Raw genomic sequence first — 14,593 nt, 5'->3', positions numbered from 1 at the left:
AGTGCATGTGCTAGGAGGAGGGCTAGGTCGCAGTCTGGGGTTGTTATTAATTAGGCTGTTAGGCAAGGCTCTCGGACCACCTAGGCAAACTAAAGCTCATGGGACTAGATTATGGGTTTATTCAAAGCAAATTGAAAAGATCCAAGTGCTGAAGGGGAAAAAGTCAATATGTATTCAGCAGCTGAGAGGAATCCTATTTTTTAATCTGTCTGCCTGGACGAATTCAACAACCCAGATCACGTGGTTTCTAACAAGGCAACCAGACCAAGACTGATTATTTTAACTGAATGAATGAAGAACAACATGATCGTCCCCACTGCAGAGAAGGGAGAGTCTTGTGAAATCAAAAGGAGCAGAGGGAGAAAAAAAGACTAAAGGGAGAGGCAGGGGAAGACAGACACATACACACACACACACACACACACACACACACACACACACTCATACTCTGGAACGTGGTAGGGAAGAGGAGAAGTTGACCCCTCAGAACCAGAAGAGGTGCTATGGAACCAAGATTAATCATTCACAGAAAATGCAAACCAGGTCATCTTAGTATGGTGGAAGTAAAATGATTAACAATTTATGTAAAAGTTGTTCCTTCTTAAAAAGATATGCAACATTTTTTAATGTCACATTTTTTGTGATCTATGTATCTTTAAAAAAAAGACAATTTGGCACTTGATTGGCACTTGATTCTTATTACACTTTAATGATGTAAGAAAGTAAGATATAAATGGTCTCCTCCTTTGTGTATTGTTCAGTTACTTTTTGCTTTTGTTCCTACTTAATATCTTGGACAATTTTCCATGTTAGTACACATAGCTATATCTAATTCATTGTAAACACTGGAAAGTATTCCACAATGTGGACACATTCTGACTAATTTTACTATTCCCTACAAGAAACACCCTTTCATGTGTTTCTTTATGAAGCTGTAGTTAGGATCACCAATTTATAGATGACACTCTAAGGACCAGAAAATTGGAGACACCACCAACAGCTGGAGTCCTCCTGCTCAAGCCCAGATTCCACAGATGTCCTTCTGAGCAGCTGTTGATCAGATCCTGGCAGAGGGTGTGGCTCAGACAGCAGGGAGAAACGCAATCATCTCCTGGGGGCCTTACCTGCTCCAGGTCCTCTGCTGATCTTTTGTGTTCTCCTGTAGGGTCCTGATAGGGTAAGACAAAGAGCTCAGCAGCAGTGGGTAAACCAGGGAGGACTGCCACCAAGACGTGCTGTCCTGGAACCCCGGTGGCCTGAGGGAGAGAACAGAGCTGCTGTAAATCCTGAGGGATTAAGTGCTGAGTGCGCAGGGGAACTGTGAGAAGGGACCAGGTATTTGGCAAGGGATTAGAGGAGACAGGGGAGGCAAGGGGATTGGACAGGGAAACAGGGCCCTGGGCACACCAGGCAAGGTGTTGGGAGACATAGCACTGGGGCTATGAGCGCAGGCTCCAGAGTCAGAATCTCCGAGGATAGTCCCCAGTTCCACCACTGTCAGACCTTGAGCAAGCTGTTAGCCCCTTCGTGCCTCCATCCTCTCAAACACCAAATGGCGGTATTAATAGTACTTGTTGTGTGAGAGGGTGGTTGACAGAATGGAATGAGCTACATGTGAGACATGCCTGGTACATAGTGGAGATCCAAATGTCAGCTCTTGTTATTGGAGGGCTGTGGTGGACCTGGGACCTGGAGGAGACAGTCCCCACCTCCTGAGTTTTACGCTTGGCCTCAGATAAATGCCTGCATCCTTTCTAGTCTAGCTCCTCCTTCATTGCCACAGTGGAGCTACTCCACAAATAAACCACTCATATCCTAATCACCTAATTTCAAAAGCACCAAGCCCTCAGGCAGCTCTTGACTTGCCAGCAGCCTCACACAGGTCACCAGGCCCATTTCACCAAGGAGGATGAGTCCCTCACTTTGCTAAGTTGGTCCTTCCAGTTATCCTCCCACATCTGACTGCTCTGCCTCTACCTCTTTCCCTAGCACCAGTCGTTCATTGTTAAAATTATAGGTTTTACTCAAGTACTTTATGTTTATCTTGGTTCATAGGTATCCCAGGGCTTCCCTCAAGCCTTTTCTCTAGATGGTTCTATAATCAACAGCTACAACCTTGGCTTCTCTCTCAAGCCATCAGTCAGACTTTGCCACCTGATTATTTCACCAAGACTCCAATGAAGATGTCAAAAAAAAAAAAAAGAACTTTTAATTATTACCTCAAGACCTTCATTCTGCATTTATGCAGCACAGGTAGCCTTTTCCCAGACAGTCTAGCTTGAGGCCAACTTCTGATATCACATGCTCCCTCTACTGCATCGAATCAGATTGTAAGATCTTGACAAGTCAGTGTCCACACTAATGATTCTGTGGGATGCTCCTTGCTTAAATACCCATTGTTAATATACCAGTTAAGCTGTTGTATTCTCACCTCTGAAGTTTCCAGTAGCCTTCCCATCTCCAAGAGATATACTGCTACTTCCAGATTTATCTCCCTATAACTCAGCTAGGTCATTATTCCCTGTTCAAAATTATTGCAATATTTCTCATTTGTAAATGGTTTAAATATCTATTTCAGACCTTGTGCAGTGTGGTTCCATCCTTCCTTCCTAGTCCAACTACCCACAACTTACAGAGGCATCCTAAGCTCCAGCCAAATGGAACTATGCGCAATTTCTCAATATTCCTGCCTTTTCCTGCAAAAGTTTTGTGCCATCTCCATTCACCCCCACCCCCCACCCCCTACCCCTCACCACCAGAATGTTGTCTCCATTTCCTTCTGGAACCCTACTCATCCTTCATGATTCTTCTTAAAGTCCACTGATTTCAGCACATTTTTTAGAAGAAGTAGCAAAAAATTCCAATTTTGGGGCCTTACAATGTGCCAGACATTGCTAAAATCATAGCAACATTACTTTATGCAAGACCCCTCAATAACCTTTGAAGCAGGAATTATAATACTTTACTTTGCAGGTGAAGTGTACCTCTGGGTAGGGTCCTCAGGAAACAAACTCTGAGTTTAGTGTGCAGGGTGTTTATTAAGTAGTACTCTTAGAATCAAAGCCTAAGGGGGTGAGGGGAAGGAAGCAGAAATGGGCCGAGGGAAAAGTTGTGCTGCCACATAAGCCACTGACAACCTCAGGAGAGAGCCATGTGAGCTCAGGAGTTAGAATGACTCTTCGGAGTTATCTCAAATTGGGCTGAGATGGCCTAACCTTTATAAAGGCACTTGCCGTGGAGTAGGGAAGCTCTCTGCAGCTGAGGCAACTCCTGAAGGTGCTGCCAGCTGAAACCTCTGTGCCCCTAGGACTCCCAGCGGCTGAGACAAGTCTGTCCCTGAATGAGGATCTGGACTGTGCATCTCTACTTCCACCACAGAACACACAGAGGTAGGAAGGTTGTTGCTTAGGCAATCTAGGTAGTGTGTGCGGAAGCTGGTTTGGAACTTTGGTCTGAGTATGAGGCCTGTGTTCTTAACCATCACTCCACTGCCTCCCTTCTCCTGACACTTCCACACACCAGCTCCTATCACAGGTGATCATACAATGGGTTTTATGTCCCTACTAGACTTTAAAGTCAGAGACTATGAATCATCCTAGTATGCAGAAGGGGCTCAAAACTGTGCATTGAATGACTTCTTTTAAAGGTTTCATTGTTGTTAATGTCAATAGGAAAAGATCATTTGATGAGAAATAGGCAAACCAATTATGCAACCAAATTCTGTCACATAATTAATAGGAAGAAAACCACAAATAAGCTGACTCCAAGTTGTACCTCTTGTAAAGTTTATTAGGGTACACTTTGCAATGTGGTACCTAGAGTTTATGGAAGACGCAGTCTACTGAAGGCCAAGAGTAATATTGACCCCAAAGACTAGGTTAAGGCTGGGAAGCAGGGGCTGGGGCAGCTGCCTCTTGAGACTGAGGAACCAGAAGCCTTGGAAACTGGAAGGCATTCACCTTCCACCCCCACCTCTGCCCTGTCCTGAGGGATTCTGAGTTAACCCATTTATGCATCAGCTTAGAAATACTGATGAGCAGTAGTCTCTAGCCTACTGGACAGCTGGAGGAAAGGTAGAGATCCAGAGTATCTGATCCTTGGAAAATAAGTACAAAGAGAAATCCACCTGGAAGGCTGGCTATGCTGAGCTAATGCCTGGTTGATAAATCACCTAGGAGTGTTAGACAGTCCACTGGGAGATCAACAGAGACTTGGGTCCCAAGAAAGTGGAAGGAAGTTGGCAGTGAGTTTTGGGAAGGATATTAATCATCTCCCTTGGATATATAAAAAGAGAAGAAAAATCAACTGTCACACCAAGGACAGACTGCTCCAAGGGCAGAAGGGGCTATTCCAGTGGGCCTGTAGTCTAGCACATGCACCCTCTGGTGACGACTGTGTTTAGCCACCAATCATGTGAAGAATGCCTAGAGGGTGCCAAGAAGACAGTGAAATGGTAGTTACCCAAAGGCACATGAAAATGACCTCCAAATCAAGTTCTACCCATGCCTATTACTCCATATACAAGGCAAAAAAAAAAAAGGCAGTAGAGTGGAGTGGTTAGGAAACCAGAAGTGGTCTGATTCAGAGCTGTAATGCCTTGGGCAAGTTACCTAACTTCTCTGTGTTCAGTTCCCTCCCCTGTAAAACAGCAATAATCACAGTACAAACTTCATGAGTTTGTTTCGGGGATTAAATGTATTAAAGAATACAAAACACTGAGCAGAGCATCTGGAATACTGTAAGTGCTAAATACATCTCAACAAAAGTGATGGTAACAGATGTGAAAAATGGGTCAGGCCAGTGCTTTGCTGAAAAGGCTGGATGTGGAATCTGTTTTCTGAGCAGGGGTTATCTGAAGGCTGTTATTGCAATATCTCTTTCAATCATGTGGCACTATGTGCTAGGTGCAGGTGGGTAAAAAATGTACTAAAAACCCTACATTGATTTTCCTTTTGTGCTAAGAAAATACCCTGGGAAGAAGCAGCTCATCAATGATTCTCTGGTTTTGTGCAATAAATTTAAGCAGTCCCATAAACGGCTGTTCCCTTCCTCTGCTCACTCACAAACGTGGAATATGCCAGGGAGATCTGAAGTGACATTTATCTGGGAAGGGATAAACCATACTACCTTAGTATACGCCCTGAAACCTTATGGAGCCATGTTCCATATGCAAAAACCCAGATGTGGGACTCAGACCCTTTGGCTCAAAAGTGTAGCTTTATGGGAGGTCCCTGGTTTGGTTCCTGGTGCCTCCTGAGGTAACAAAAGGCAAAGCAGCAAGCAAAAGAAACAAAAAAACGACTTAGGGAAGCCGATGTGCTTGATGACTGAGTGCCAGCTTCCCACATGCAAGGTCTGAGGTTAAATCCCCTGTCCCTGGTACCTCAAAAAAAATAGTGTAGCTTTACCACCTATTAGCCAGGAGATTTTGGGCACGGTACTTAACCCCACTGAACCTCAGTTATCTCACTTGTGAACTGCAGATAAAAATATCTTCATTTTATGGCTGTTGTGGGACAAAAGTGTCTTTGAAAGAACTGGAATATGGAATGCCACCTAACACCTACTGCACCAAGAGTTCCCTCTTGCGAGGGAAGGGGCCCAGCATTGCTCCTACTGATTACTCAGCCTTGAGGACCTTCACACGCTGTGTCTTTACAAGGTGCAGTGGCTGAGTCCACACTTGCTAAAGGCCTACGGTGAACTCTCCTCCATAATTATAACAGGAGTCTATGTTCTCCTTTTCCAAGAGAATAAGTTTCATGGGGCAAGACCCAGGTATTTGCATCACGTCCCCATGACTGCATGTCCCAGTGTAGGGAGCAGCAATGAAGATATCAGACCCATTAACTGGGCCCCCCATGGGCTGTAGCTCTCCTCTCCTCTCCTTTACACGGGGAACCCTCCCCACAAACTCTGAGGATGCAGGGGAACATGCCTGGGCAGGAGAAGGAATTATTGCACTCACTTCCACCAGGGAATTTTTGATGACTCGACCGATGTCCCGCCTCCACTCAGGGATGTCAGGGTTGTATTCATCCAGGTTTGGAGAGAAGGAGAGACGAAGAGACCGGAATTCCTCTGTGGATAAAACAGCAGGAGGATTACCATGAATCAAATAGGTCTGTCAAGATGTCAGCCAGACTTTATATATTACACAAAGCCCTAATGGAGGGTCCTGCTTCACACTTACTGGAGGGACCCTTTTGGATGCAAATCTGCTATCTCATCCCCATTACCTCATTTGATCCTCATTTTCTAGGCCAAAGCCCAATGTACTGCTGGGTAGTCCAGGCTCTGGCCCACACCTGCCACAGCTTTCACCTATTTTTCCTAGTGTTAGACTAGCTGCACTCCCAGCCACTAAATGATCAGGAGTGCCCTGAATGCACTGCAGGTTTATGATTGCGTGTCTTTGCCTCTGTCTAGAATACCCCATTTCCCCACCTATCAGATATCGAAGCTCTAGGTCAAGCCTTTTTTGACTGACCACCATCACCACCTCATGTTTCAACTTGTTCTTTCATGGCACTAGTATATTTTACATGAAAAATGAGAATAATATTTAAAGTGATTCATTTAATAGTCATTTAATTGTTATATGACTATGATAATTTTGCTATGATTGTAATTTATTCTTTTATTCATTCTAGTCCTAATTTTTGTGTGCATGGCAGTTTCTGTTAGTGGAATTTAAGCTCCCTAATTCAGGGATTTTACTTGTCTCTGTAACTCAGCATTAGTCTGGGGCAACCAAGACATTGATGCTAAGAAGGGATTAAAGAAGCAAGGACTTTAAGAGAAGAACTGCCTGTGAGAGAAAATGGGGAGGAAACCAGGGAGGCTGGGAGCACCATTACTTTGATGCCTATATGACACTAAGTGAAAGAGAAAGGAAGAAGGTGGGTGGAACCTTTCTTGACTGCTTTCTAATGAAGGGTCAGCAGGACTGCTGGGGAGTCCTAAAGCAAAGGTGGTGAACAGAGAGGCCCCAGGTTTCCCAAGAAGGGGTGCGTCTTGGAAGCTCTGCCTCCCTCAGCCACTGACTGGAAGCAGCCCATGAAATTGTGGCCTTGACTCTAGTGTGATACTGGGTCTCAGAGCAGAGCACTAGGGCACTGGCCAATTATTCTCCCTGGTCTTGGTCTACTAGGCACTTCCACGTGGCCTCCACACCCTTATCCCAGCAAATGAAGGAGACATTGAACACTCAGATCAAGTCACTTCCCGGAAACCTGGCAGTGGCTCACATGGTGTTTAAAATCATATTCAGATTCTCACCACAACCTTCACGGGCCCCACCATCTGCTGCTGTCTCACTTTCCTTCCTCATGTCCTACTGGGCTTCTCTTTCCTCACCGTTCCCCAGGAACCTGTCTTTCCCTTATTCCTCAGTCAGGCCATGCTCCTCCCCACCTCAGCGCACTCCCCCAGATTACAACAACACTTCTGGTTCCTCTCATCACTTGGTCTCTTCTCGGAAAGATCTTTTCCATCTACCTGACTTCAGCTTAGCTTCCCTTCCACCTGCCCCACTCTCCATCCTATAACCCTACTTGTCTTCTTCACATTTACTGCTATTTCAAATTATTTAGTTTCTGCATTTATCTATTTTTTTACTGCCTGTCTCCTCTACCTGAATATAAGTTCCATGAGGGCAGGATGTTGAGTTCCTGGCCCTTGGGACAGTACCTAGCACATAGTGGGTGTTCGTTTACTACCTGTGAATCCTTTACTTAATGTTTGCTGAATAAGTCAATGCATCAATTACAGTTGAGGTCCTCTGTAACTTATGCACTTCCTTATTCAACAAACACTTATTTCTTGTTTTGAAAGCCACTGTGGAAAACATGTCTCTGCATTTGTGCAGGGGCTAAGAGGTATTTCCAATACCTATTATACATTTAGGAAGCATAAAAGTGCATTTGTGTATTTCCTAACAATGCTAAAGAGTTATCAAGCACATGCTTTGAGGACTCTTACGCTTTAAGTTGTGTATTCATGGCAGTTACTCTATTCCGAAGATGTATTTTTTAAAGCTCAACTACTTAATGATTCACTGGTCACCTATGTGAATATCACTGCCTCAGTCCTGATGGAGAATAATGGAAACCTATTAATTAATAGTTTGGTAAATGGCACTACCAAGGAATCACCCAAGCCTTAACTTATCATGTTGAAGATGTAAGATTATATAACTTTCACTTGCCTCGCACCTCTCACCCAACTGCAGAGACTCCATCTACAACTGAGGGAAGATATTTGTCTCAGTAAAAGAACACAAATGAGAAAAATGATACAGCTCCCTCCATAATTACTCACCATGCTAAATAGCAGGGTGGGAAGACAGAATGGCAGAGAACTATTCTACTTACGTGCATCCAGCAAGGAAGTAATGCATGGTGGAGGACTGAAAGGGTAAACACCAATAGCACTTTTTTGCAGCTGCTGAGAGAAATGAATTCTATACATTTGCCTTTTTTTTTTTTAATTTAAAAGCAAGCCTGTTCCCTGAAGCAAATTGGGGCAAACAATGTAAATGAGGTTTTCTTTCTTCCCATCCTTTGTGTGTTTTGGAGTAGACAATCCTTCCTCTGTCAACTTCCCATATTTGAAGCCTCTTTCAGGTCCACGTATCATTAAAACTTTCTAAGCACATATATGGAACTCTGAACTGTTCATCTGACCGAAGCTGAATTAAGGCTCACCGATGGTTCAGAAATTTTATTAGAAAAGGGGGAGACTGTGTGTATTAGTCAACCAAAGGGGTGCTAAAGCAAAATACCAGAAATTGATTGGTTTTATAAAGGGTATTTATTTGGAGTAGGGGCTTACAGATACCAGGTCATAAAGCATAAGTTACTTCCCTCATCAATGTTTGTTTTCACATGTTGGAGCAAGATAGCTGCCAACATCTACAAGGGTTCAGTCTTCCTGGGTTCCTCTGGGCTCAGCTCCTGTTTCCTCCAAAAGGACAGCTGTAGACTATGAGGCTCTCTAGGCTTTGCCTTTTTCCACAAGGTCAGACTATAGACTATCAGGCAAAAGTCTCTGTCTCTTTTGCCCCGGGCTCCAGCTTAAGACTTCAGCATCAAACTCCAACATTAAGAACCCCCCAACTCTGTCCTTTGCTATGCCTTTTATCTGTGAGTCCCCACCTACTAAGGGGCAGGGACTCAATGCCCTAATGACGTCACCCAATCAAAGCCCTAATCCTAACTCAATCAGGCCCAGGTATAGATTAGATTACAAACATAATCCAATATCTAATTTTGGAATTCATAACCATATCAAACTGCTACACCATGTCCCCTATCCATGCTCATAGTGAAGGGGGGGTCAATGACCCATTTAATGAAGGGTTACCCACATATGGCTGATCCTTTAAAGAGACTGTAGGATGAGGAAGGACTAAGCGCAACAAACAGTGGAAGTCGGGTAGGAATATCGCCTCTGGATTCAGAAATTTTAGGCTCTGTTTAATAGATTTACCTTATATTTTCTCGTCTGTAAAGCAGGGACAATTATAGAATAGCTCTCATAATTACGTTCAGAGGAACCAATAAAACAGGTCATATATGTCAAGGGCTTAGAATAGCTGCTAGTGGTTAGGAAGGGCTTCGCCAGTGTTAACTACTATCCCCATGCCCGTTATTATTATTAGATCTCTCACTAAACAGTAGAATGGCTTTAAGCTAGTAATTTCCCATGTATGCACCACCGTTTTCTGTCTATAAAATGATGGGGTTGGACCAGATAAGCCCAAAGACCTTCCAGGTTTAGTGTTCTCTATATGACTAATGAGGAAGTCACAAATATGCTTAAGCAAGAAGACATCTCTCAGGCTAGTGGGACCATGCCCAGTAGTGATAATAGTGAGAGCCAGGGGAGGGCTACCAAAGAGGGCATCAGATGGAAAGGAAAAGAAACAAGAGCCAGTTAAGTAGGGTCATTTCAGAGCCTGGGCCCTGGGCGCTAGTTGGGCTGGGTTGGAAGCCCAACTCTACCACTTACTAGCTGAGGCAAGTCATTTACCTCCCTGGAAAATGAGGCTAATGATATCACCTGCCTTATAAAAGACTAGGTTTGCGGGTGCAATGTATTTCTACCACATAGTAAGGGAGATGGAGAAAGAAAGAGAAGCAAAGCTCTCTTCCATTATTTATGGGCACAGTTTGGCCACCTGGCTGAGGGGCCACCTCACCGACAAGACTTTGTTAGGAAACCCACTGCTCTAGTTGACATGCACTTACTGCTCGGGGGCTGATAAAGCCTGTGAGGGAAGGAGATGGGAAGCATTATGAAATCTAACACCGAGCCCTGCAGGGATTCTCATCCCTATGGCCTTTTGACCTTCAGACATTTTTCAGATTATTTTGTGAATTTGAAGGTTAAGTTGGCAAGGTGAGAAAGGAAAAATAAAACCTGGCTTCTCTACAGAAAACATCTAGTTCTCAATGATCTCATCAGTTTTGATTACTTCTGGAACTGGGGCAATCAGTATTATTTGAGCCACAAGTAGAATCTATATGTCTGTGTGTCTCTATCTCCATAACATTTATTTTCCCTACATATCCACTTATAAATTCTTCTTGGTTTTTTATTTTTATGCAATGGATATGTACCACTTCTCTATTAATAATAAAACCTTACATTTTTACCATCTACTAGCAATACTTAGAGCATGTCCATTTGAATTATTTTTCTATGCATAAAAAATTATCCAAATTAGATCCATCTATATAAACTGTTTTTATCTTCTCTTATTCAGTCAATGATTGCTACCCTTCCATTTCTGTAAATTTTCATTCTTTCTAATACTCTGACCATATTCTAATCCCCACAACTGATGAAAAAATTGTTTTGTATAACTGGTCATTCAAACCAATCTCCAACCCACAACTATATATAATGCATGTCATTTTTAGAACCCATTCATTGCTTTTCATTTAGCAGAGGTTTTGTGTGTGTGTGGTTTTTTTTTTTGGCTATTTGTGTTTTTTTTTTTTTTATGATACTGATTTGTGGAAGAACTTTTGGGATATTTATACATTGGCAGGTTCTTCTTAATACTTGAGAATTTTAAATTGAACTTTTTAAAACAGCCTCAACATTAACCATTTTCTTTTATCATGGATTTAGCTATTCAAATACCACCAAAACTCCAAATGAAATGAATTTGCTTTACTATGTAATGAAATCCACTCCACCCTACCCAAGTTGAGTGAGCAAATATTTCTCTACATGCACCAGAGCCAATTTAAGAAAACAAAACAATAAACCCACTTGAGCACTTGTGACCACAGCAGGGTAACTAGTATGCTGGTGGACCACATCTTCACTGAAGAGGATCAGAACTTACTCAGTTCTCTCTCAGCCACTAACCTCTTTTCTCTAGGTAAAGTCCATCAGCCCAGATGGCTTCTAGCACCAGGATTGTGCTCACCTGAGCACAAAGCCAACAATCAGTCAAAGACAGGCACTCACCATACACTGCGATGGTCTTCGTGTCTTGCAGGATAGCATTGCCAGCTGAGACCTGCACCGTGATGGTGTTCATCCCTTCAGAAGTAAACTTGAATGATATGCTTCCCTCCAGGGTAATCAAGGGCTAAAATAAACAGGCACAGAGGGAGGACAAAGCTGTTTAGTTACAGATGAGACAGTTGCTAGCTTTGAGCCACAATGTGCTGTTTAGCTCAGCAGAGGCTCTTCCTGGTACACCCTGTGGAAATGACCCCATTGATGCCTCCCCATCATCTCAAGTCCAGGCCAGAAAGGCAGCTCTTGGAGGAATGATCCCAAGCGACTCTGCCCTCTCCCTGTGACTCTGACACCTTTCTGCTAGTATCATCATGATTCAGGGCTGGGGAGGGAGACAGGCTGCTCACTGGTAGGCTAGATAGTTCTCTTTGTGGGTATCCTACTCATGTCAATCAAGATTCCTAATCCAAGAAAAAATTCAGATCAGACCAGAACAGGGAGCCCATAAAAATCCATATTTAAGCAGCAGTCACTGAAAATCTATAAACTGCCAGCTGTTCATCTCAGAATGTACTATTTATGTGAAATTACAATGGAACACAACAACCATGGGCATGAAAACTGTACGCTCATTAGACAGGAGTGGCTTCATGTGCCTTGGCTCCCCTGAGAAGATCTATCAGCAGTTTCCTGGAAGTAGCTTCCATGGAAACAAGTACTAATTGGATAGTGGTTTGAGGACTCAAAAATAAAAGGCTTGGAGAGGTGCCTGCAATACAGTCGGACGCCAGGGTTCTGGAAGAAAGATTATTAGCCTGCTGACCTCCCTCAGCTCACGCCACACAATCATTTCTTTCCTATCCTTTCTTAATTAACTTTGTAATCAAAATTCATTTAAATCCCTGTATGGCAGAGAGAAGACTAAAGCTCAGCATAAGAAGTCTACTCAATGATGTCTGTTGAGATTTTGGTTTTCTTTTAAAAGGGAAAAAAAGAAGGAGGCACAAAATAAAGCTGTTTACTATTTCCCTCTTTCTAGAACTAGTTTTCAGAGACTTCAGGAATAACAGAGACTTCTCATCCACTGTGGGTAGTGGGCCAGTTTAGGCTGCATTTGCATGCACAATTAAAGGAGAAATAATAAAAGGCTTCTTTTAAGCTTAGTTATGATAGTAGTAGAGGTTGAGAGATTTCTTTCCACTGTCAGGCTTACAGCAGTTCTAGGTTCAGTGGAGATTTTTCTCCCTCAGCCTCTGAAAAAATGGGTTCTCCAGTTAAAGCCAACATTCAGCTCTGGGGTAGAAATGATTCTTATTAAAATAAGATGCATTGCATTTGAAGCGCAAAGTCTCCAAATGAAAGAAACTCTCCTGGAAAAAGTTCTAGCTTTCCAATCCAGAGCAGTTTATCCTTGTGTCCTTTGGAAAGGTATGATTTGGGGCCTAAATATTTTTGCCTAACTTTCATTTTGAAACACTTTAATTTCAGCAAGTGGAGAGCGTTCAAAACTGAAACAGTGGATGCAGCATGTTGTGATGGGAAGAACAATTAAGGTAGGAAGCAGAAGGCTTGGGATTTGGCCTCTGTGTGAAGCAGCTGGTTGAGATTGGAGCAAGCTACTTCATCTGCCTCATCCACACTTTCCTGACCTACAAAATGAAGGTCTTGGGTAAATGAGTTTTAAGGTTTTACTGATTTTAAAATTATTGCTCTTGGCTTTTGATCATAGGAGATGTTTTTGGAAAACAAAAAGGGTAAATTGACCTAAAGAAATGGCCATGACTGAGTCAGGGTAAGGAAGCCATTTGGGGTATGAGATGTGATGGAAATCTGTTGCTTTGCCTGTCCAGTGTCTAGTGCACATTTTTCCCTTTGGGGAATCACTTTTCTCCTAGGCTTGGTTCATGTGATTCAAAGGAGGCTAATTTCAACATTTCCCTCTCTAGCCCAGAAAGAACTGGCCAAGAAGACTCAATTCCAGGACTTCTGTTAGAACTTTTAAGTAAGAGAGACAATTTCTCTGCCAATCTGTGAGTATATAAAGGTAGGGTTGTTAAGGATCACTGCAAAGAAAATTCCAACTTGAGAGGAATGCCAATATGGAGAAAGGCAGGGATAAGATGTAGGGGTGGAGTGAGACAGGGAAGAGAAAAAGAAGGGGGGAAGAGGGATAGAAAGAAGAAGAGAAGAGGAAAGGAGAGAGAAAGAGAGAAGGAAAGGAAGTAGGAGAAGGAGGGAGCTTGATGGATTGAGAGAGAACAAAGTGATGAAATTATCTGAACATCCAGAACTTGCTGTGCCTGAAGCTAGGACTACACCTAGACTCTCAAGTGCCACCAGCCCATTCATTCCCTCCTTTGCTTAAGCCAGTTTGAGTTGAGCTTCTGTCCCCTGAAGCTGACCCACCTCCGTGTTGTTTCCGTACCACCACACGTAAGTAAGGGTGCCCACTTGGCTGGGCCACAACACTGCGGTCGCATTGACTTCTTTATTCTTCGTGGTGACAAAGGGAAGAGACAGGTGTACATGCTCCAGGGGACCTGAGGCATAAGAGAAAGAGGGGCCATAGAGAGGGAAGAAATTTCTCTGCTTCACCTTCCCTGCTCTGAAGAGAGGGCATGTTTGCTCTCGAATATGGCAGCCATATTCCCTGAGGGAAGTGCTCAGAGGCATTCCTTACTTTGGAGAGAAAGATATTGTGAACAATTGTGTCTTGACATTTTCCATTTACAGAACTCTCTACTGGGTTTAAAACCTGAGGTACTCATTTTTAAAGTTTAAACATTTGCAAGTAATTCATTAAGTCCTTGAATGAATAGGTATCAGGCTAGATTTCACAAGGAGACATACTGTTTCCAAGAGGTTATTCCCTTAGTTTTAAACCAGGATCATGAAAATCTCATAGAATCCATGCAGGGGAAGCACAAACCCTAAACCATACTACATATATTATTCTTTCCTGCATATTCGGTTTTAAAGAGTGTACTGAGTGTGTGTGAATGTATGTGAAGTCACCTGGTTAGCTAAGTATGAGTCAAATGACATTTTTCATTGAGTTAAGCTTGTCCTGATCAAAAGCAGGCATGAGCAGGTAGAGAGAGTTCTGTGG

The 14,593-nt window shown here is 43.1% G+C and overlaps 1 protein-coding gene across 3 annotated transcripts in view; it reads right to left on the bottom strand.

Moving 5' to 3' along the window:
* Positions 1 to 14,593, bottom strand: part of SORCS1 (sortilin related VPS10 domain containing receptor 1) — a 528,310-nt gene that overhangs the window by 36,218 nt on the left and 477,499 nt on the right. For all 3 annotated transcript variants that reach the window (XM_058298482.2, XM_071215682.1, XM_058298481.2), the window contains exons 20-23: positions 13,891 to 14,024; positions 11,488 to 11,611; positions 5,969 to 6,081; positions 1,125 to 1,256 (exon numbers count right to left, since the gene is read on the bottom strand). In XM_058298482.2, coding sequence (XP_058154465.1) covers positions 1,125 to 1,256; positions 5,969 to 6,081; positions 11,488 to 11,611; positions 13,891 to 14,024 — 503 coding nt within the window. The remainder of the gene's footprint in view (positions 1 to 1,124; positions 1,257 to 5,968; positions 6,082 to 11,487; positions 11,612 to 13,890; positions 14,025 to 14,593) is intronic.

The sequence above is a fragment of the Dasypus novemcinctus genome, chromosome 6 (assembly GCF_030445035.2).
Source record: "Dasypus novemcinctus isolate mDasNov1 chromosome 6, mDasNov1.1.hap2, whole genome shotgun sequence".
NCBI classification, from domain to species: domain Eukaryota; kingdom Metazoa; phylum Chordata; class Mammalia; order Cingulata; family Dasypodidae; genus Dasypus; species Dasypus novemcinctus.
Note: the sequence above shows the minus strand (reverse complement) of the source record. Positions and strands in the feature narration are given on the sequence as shown.